At 53.3% G+C, this 6,903-nt stretch overlaps 1 protein-coding gene across 1 annotated transcript in view; it reads left to right on the top strand.

Annotated features, from left to right (window-relative positions):
- MOB3A (MOB kinase activator 3A) overlaps nucleotides 1-3,473 on the top strand; it is a 7,265-nt gene extending 3,792 nt beyond the window's left edge. The window contains 1 exon segment of the mRNA XM_017874867.1: nucleotides 3,185-3,473. Within this exon segment, the coding sequence (XP_017730356.1) occupies nucleotides 3,185-3,214 (30 nt within the window). The 3' untranslated portion in view covers nucleotides 3,215-3,473.
- The last annotated feature ends 3,430 nt before the right edge of the window (nucleotides 3,474-6,903 follow it).

Below are 6,903 nucleotides of genomic sequence, written 5' to 3'. Positions count from 1 at the left end.
GCCCCGCCTCCCCGCCTGCTGGCTCCGCCTTCACAGGCCTGAGCTCAGGTGTGCCAGAGCGCAGCTCAGTGTCCCTTATGAAAGGGATAGGAGCCGGCGCAGACTCCACCCTAACTTTGTGTGTTTTTGTTTGTTTTGAGACCTAGTCTCACTGTCGCCCAGGCTGGAGTGCAGTGGTGCGATCTCGGCTCACTGCAACCTTCGCCTCCCGGGTTCAAGTGATTCTCCTGCCTCAGCCTCCCAAGTAGCTGGGATTACAGGCGCCTGCCACCATGCCCAGCTGATTTTTTGTGTTTTTTAGGAGAGACGGGGTTTCACCGTGTTAGCCAGGATTGTCTTGATGGATCTCCTGACTTCGTGATCCGCCTGCCTCGGCCTCTCAAAGTGCTGGGGTTACAGGCGGGAGCCACCGTGCCCGGCCTTTTTTTTTTTTTTTTTTTTTTTTTGGAGCTGGAGTCTCCCTCTGTCACCCAGCCTGGAGTGCAGTGGTGCGATCTTGGCTCACTGCAACCCCCACCTCCCGGGTTCCAGCAAGTCTCCTCCTCAGCTTCCCGAGTAGCTGGGATTATAGGCACGTGCCACCACGCCACGCTAATTTTTGTGTTTTTAGTAGAAATCGGGTTTCACCATGTTGGCCAAGCTGGTCTCGAACTCCTGAACTCAGGTGATCTGCCTGCCTCGGCCTCCCAAAGTGCTGGAATGACAGACGGGAGCCAGCGCACCTGGCCTAGACTCCACCTGACTTCTGCAGCCAGCCGGGTACCTCTGCGCCCGCCCTTGCCTGTCTGCTTTCCACGCTACCAGGTTTTATCCAGAGACGAACCCAGGGACCAGATTTCTCAGTGTGGGGTCCACGTCCCTGAAGCCAGTGTGGCTTCTTGAAATTGGGGCCCACATTTGTGACTCGGTGATGGGACCAGCAGTGGAGTGGGTGCCCATGATTCAGGGCCTGGCCCTGGAACCTGCCCAGGGGCTGCTCTGTTCCCCAGGTTGTCAAGCACTGTATGGATGTGGTGGCCCTGATGTGAGAGCGGGACCCCACCAGCCTCCCAGTGGCTGGGACCACGGCCACCACGCCCGGCTAATTTTTTATTGTGTTTCAAGATGGGGTCTCACTATGTTGCCCAGGATGTTGTTCTCAAACTCATGTATGCAAGCAGTCCTCCCGCCTTGGCCTCCCAAAGGGTTAAGATGACAGGTGGGAGCCATCACTCTCTTACAACTTTAAAAAATGGTTAAAAATGGACGGACGAGGTGGCTCCCACCTGTCATCCCAACCCTTTGGGAGGCCAAAGAGGGAGGATCACTCGAGCTCAGAAGTTTGAAAACAGCCTGGGCAACATAGGGAGACATCTTCTCTACAAAAAATAAAAAAAATTAGCCAGGCACAGTAGTGTGTGCCTGTGGTCCCAGCTACTCAGGGGGCTGAGACAGGAGAATCACTTGAGCCTGGGAGGTCGAGGCTGCAGTTAGCCAAGATTGTGCCACTGTACTCTAGCCTAGGTGACAGCCAGTAACCTGTCTCAAAAAAAAAAAGAAAATAAAAGAAAAGATTAAGGCCGGGCACAGTGGCTCACGCCTGTAATCCCAGCACTTTGGAATGCCAAGGCGGGCAGATCATGAGGTCCAGAGTTCGAGACCAGCCTGGCCAATGTGGTGAAACCCCGTCTCTACTAAAATACAAAAAATTAGCTGGGGTGGTGGCGGGCACCTGTAATCCCAGCTACTCAGAAGGCTGAGGCAGGAAAATCGCTTGAACCCAGGAGGTGGAGGTTGCAGTGAGCTGAGATCATGCCATTGCACTCTAGTCTGGGTGACAGAGCAAGACTCTCTCTTGGGGAAAAAAAAAAAAATTAGCCAGGCTTGGTGATGGGCACTTGTGATCCCAGCTACTCAGGAGGCTGAGGCAGGAGAATCGTTTGAACCCAGGAGGTGAAGGTTGCAGTGAGCCAAGATTGCGCACAGCACTCCAGCCTGAATGACAGCATAAAACTCCATTTCGAAAAAAAAAAAAAGATTAAAACATCTTCACATAACTTCCTCATTTTTGTGTATCCCATTTCAGGCTTTGCTACCGGTAAACATGTTGCTAAATTTAAAATTAATAGTTGCATACTCGGTGGGTCTAAAGGTGGTAGTGGGATCTTCTCTTTTTTCTTTGTTTTTCTTTTCTTTTTTCTTCTTCTTTTTTTCTGTATTCTAGAACTTTCCTTCCAGTGTCCGGTCTGTATAAGACAGGGGTCAGCAAACTGCGGTCCCCTGGCTAGCTTCCTGTTTTTGTAAATAAAGTTTGTAGGGTTTTGTTTTGTTTTGTTTTTGAGACAGGGTCTCGCTCTGTCTCCTAGGCTGGAATGCAGTGGTGCGATCTCAGCGACTGCAACCTCCACCTCACAGGTTTCAAGTGATTCTCCTCCCTCAGCCTCCTGAGTAGCTGGGGCTACAGGTGACCACCACCACGTTTGGCTAATTTTTTGTATTTTTAGTAGGGATGGGGTTTCACCATGTTAGCCAGGATGGTCTCGATCTCCTGACCTTGTGATCTGCCCACCTCAGCCTCCCAAAGTTGTTTTTTCTCTTTTGAGACAGAGTCTCGCACTGTCACCCAGGCTGGAGTGCAGTGGCGCTATCTTGGCTCATGGCAACCCCCACCTCCCAGGTTCAAGCGATTCTCCTCCCTCAGCCTCCCGAGTAGCTGAGATTACAGGCGCCCGCCACCATGCGTGGCTAATTTCTGTATTTTTAGTAGAGATGGGGTTTCACCGTGTCATCCAGGCTGGTCTCAAACTCCTGACCTCAGGTGATCTGCCTGCCTCTGCCTCCCAAACTGCTGGCATTACAGGCATGAGCCACCATGCCTGGCTGTAAATACAGTTTTATTGGCAGCGAGGTAGACTCATGAGGTTACCAGTTGTCTGAAGTGGGTTTTGAGGTGCAAGACAGAGTTGAGCTGTCATGACAGGGACCGTCTGGCCCACAGATCTGAAAATATTGACTCTGGCCTCATGGGGTAGCCTGCTGCCCCTGGTCCCAGGTGTGCAGTTGCCTGTGTGGTTTTTGTTGTTTGGGGGTTCAGGGAAGCCCCCAGCTGCCGTCCCTCTGCCTGTGCGTCTCAGTGTGTCTGCTGTTTGCATCACCCCTTTTGGGAGTGGCTGGTGGGAGCTGATGTCCTGCTTGCTCTTAACAGAAAGAAATGACCGCCCGTATGTGCCACTAAGAGCCCCGCAGGCCGCCCGGTGCCCGAACTGCCGCTGGGGCCTCAGAGACTTGAAGGAAGGTGCTCTGGAACCATCATCACGCTTCTCTCCAGCCTGAGCATCTCAGGGAGCCCAGGGGCCAGGCCGCTGAGCAGGTGTTGGTCCTCAGGAGCTCCAGCCCTGGATGGCAGATGCCTTCCTCGCCGTCTCGAGCCTCAGTCTCCCTTCTGGGACCGAACATGAACTCTGTAATTCTGTGTGTTACTAGCAACCGGAAAAGCCCACTGTGTTTTTTAAACCACTTCCACTTTCCAGGAGGCTGGACGGCTTCCAGGGTCACTCCCCGCCCTGGGTGGCTCCCCGGCTCCTGGAACTTCTGCCCCAACCCTCGTCCCCACCTGATCCTGCCTCCACCTCACTGGGGACCCCCTGGGGCTGCTGTGGCCACAGCCCTGCCTGGGCCTGTCTCTCAAGGGCACCCAGCTTGCTCAGCCTCCTACATGTCTCCTGTTGGGGAGGCTCCGAGCCCCTGAGGGTGGACATCTCCTGCCGCAGGCCTTTACTCTGCGCTCCCCACCGGCAGCCGCCGGTGTCCCTTCACACAGAGGCACGACCTGGACCCAGGCATCCTCCTTCCTCCCTCCCCAGTCTCTTCCATTTTCCTACAGATTTTTTTTTTTTTTTTTACAAACTAGAGACAGGGGTCTCACAGAACTCCTGGCCTCAAGTGATCCTCCCACCTCGGCCTCCCAAAGTGCTTAGATCACAGGTGTGAGCCACCGCACCCAGCCCTCTCTCTTACTCCGTGCACTCTGCTTCCTCAGTTCTTCCGAAACGCGCATCTGAAGCATTCAGGGCTTCCTGGACTCCTGGGAACCCACGGCCTGCACCCCGGCTGCTGACTCATTTCTGAAGGGCCCCTTTGTGGATCATAAAGGGTTTGATTTTTATAGTCACATTTACAACCATCTTGAGATTTTTTTTTTACTTTTTTTTTTTTTAATGGCGTCTCCCTCTGTCGTCCAGACTGGAGTCCAATGGCACGCTCTCGGCTCACTGCAACCTCCACCTCCCGGCTTCAAGCGATTCTCCTGCCTCAGCCTCCCGAGTAGCTGGGACGACAGGCGCCGCCACCACCAGGCCCAGCTCATTATTGTGTTTTTGTTTATTTGTTTGTTTCTGTTTTTGAGACGTAGTCTCGCCCTGTCGCCCAGGCTGGAGTGAGTGGCGCAATCTCTGCTCACTGCAAGCTCCGCCTCCCAGGTTCACACCATTCTCCTGCCTCAGCCTCCCAAGTAACTGGGACTACAGGTGTGTGCCACCACACCTGGCTAATTTTTTGTATTTTTAGTAGAGACGGGATTTCACCGTGTTAGCCAGGATAGTCTTGATCTCCTGACCTCGTGATCTTCCCGTCTCGGCCTCCCAAAATGCTGGGATGACAGGCGTGAGCCACCACGCCCAGCCTAATTACTGTATTTTTAGTAGAGATGAGGTTTCACCATGTTGGCCAGGCTGGTCTGAAAACTCCTGACTTCAGGTGATCCGCCCACCTTGTCCTCCAAAAGTGCTGGGATTACAGGCATGAGCCACTGCACCAGCCTAAAGAATTTTTAAATCAATAACATAGTGAGCCCTCTGCCTCCTCAGAATGATGTCCTCTTTCCTTCCGACCAACCCAGGCAGGACTCTTCTGTGGCTGGACGCCTCTCCCCTGGTCTGGAATCTTCCAGTTCTTCTAGAATTGGCCTTTCCCAGATGCTGCAGACTTCCAGTTGAACCCCTTTTTCTGTGTGGTCCCTGGGACTGCAGGACCAAAATCCATGAGCTCTGTGTCCCCTAGACCCTTGGAAGGTGACAGCAGGGCACTGAGCAAAGGCCGCCGCCACCTCTCCCTGACTGAACCCCTGCCACCCTACTCCTCACCAGAACTGTCAGTGGCCTTTCACCACGGTGGCCCTTCCCGCCCGAGCCCTGCACTGTCCCAGACCACACAGAAGTCTGGTCACCTCTGGGTGCCTGGGATGGTCACCGAAGAGAAGGACGCTGTCCCCATCTCTCCTGGCTTCTGCCAGAAAATCGAACAAGTGCAATTAACATTGTCACCGCCGAAGCCCGAAGCTCCCAGAACTCGTCCTTGATCCAGAAACCACTGGGTCCAGCTCTTGGAGCCTCCAGGAGAGGGACCTCCCAGCCGTGCCCTCGAAGGACTCCATGAAACCAGGATCTGCTTGATGGAATGTATCCCCTTGTACCTGCAAGATGAAGCCCGGACACCCACACCTTTGTCTCCCCCAGGGCTCAGGATGTCCCCAGCAGCCCAGCCATGCAGCTTCCCAGGTGGGTTTGGGAGGTGGGAGCAGGGACCATCCCTGTCCCCTTCACCCTCACTCCATCCACCCCAGAGACCACCCTCCCCCAGCCAGATAGGGAATAAAACTACAGACGCAGACGTCGGAATAAATGGTGTCGTTTTGGTGCCCATGGCGGCTGGTGCTCACTTCCCTTTTCCTGCCAGTATTAACAGGGTGCCCTATCCCAGGGGTGAGCTTCAGGTCTTGGGGCCGAGAAATTTTTTTTTTTTTTTTTTTTTTTTGACAAAGTCTCGCTCTGTCACCCAGGCTGGAGTGCAGTGGCTTGATCTCGGCTCACTGCAAGTGCCACCTCCCTGGTTCACGCCATTCTCCTGCCTCAGCCTCCCCGAGTAGCTGGGACTACAGGTACCTGCCACTGCGCCCGGCTAATTTTATTTTATTTTATTTTTTAATTTTTAATTTATTTTTTATTTTTTATTTTTTGAGACAGGGTCTTACTCTGTGGCCCAGGCTGGAGTGCAGTGGTGCGATCATAGCTCACTGCAGCTTCAACCTCCAAGGCTCAAACAATCCTCCTGCCTCAGCCTCCCAAGTAGCTGGAACCACAGCTACATTACCACGCCCAGCTAATGTTCTTTCTTCTTCTTCTTTTTTATTTATTTATTTTTTTTGTAGGCTGGGCGCAGTGGTTCACACCTGTCATCCAGCAGTTTGGGAGGTCACAGCAGGCAGATCACTTGAGGTCAGGAGTTTGAGACCAGACTGTCCAACATGGTGAAACCCCGTTTCTACTAAAAATACAAAAAAGTGGCCGGGAGCAGTGGCTCATGCCTGTAGTCCCAGCACTTTGGGAGGCGGGCGGATCACAAGGGCAGGAGTTCGAGACCAGCCTGACTAATATGGTGAAACCCTGTTTCTACTAAAAATACAAAAATTAGCCAGGCGTGGTGGTGCACCTGTAATCCCAGCTACTTGGGAGAGTGAGGCATTAGAATCACTTGAACCCGGGAGGTGGAGGTTGCAGTGAGTGGGGATGATACCACTGCACTCCAGCCTGGGTGACACAGTGAGACTCCGTCTCAAAGAAAGCAAAATTAATTTTTTTTCTAGAGACAGGGTCTCGCTCTCTTGCCCAGGCTGGTCTCAGACTCTACTCCCCAAGTGATCCTCCCACCTCAGCCTTCCTGAGGTGCTGGGATTACAGGCAGGAGCCACCACGCCTGTACTAAAAATACAAAAACATTAGCCAGGCACAGTGGCAGGTGCCTGTAATCCCAGCTACTGGGAGACTGAGGCAGGAGAATTGCTTAAACCCGGGTGGTGGAGGTTGCAGTGAGCCGAGATCACACTACTACACTCCAGCCTGGATGACAGAGCAAGACCCTGTCTTAAAA

The sequence above is a fragment of the Rhinopithecus bieti genome, unplaced genomic scaffold (assembly GCF_001698545.2).
Source record: "Rhinopithecus bieti isolate Rb0 unplaced genomic scaffold, ASM169854v2 scaffold_9769, whole genome shotgun sequence".
NCBI lineage: Eukaryota > Metazoa > Chordata > Mammalia > Primates > Cercopithecidae > Rhinopithecus > Rhinopithecus bieti.
This window is presented reverse-complemented; position numbering and strand designations above follow the sequence as displayed.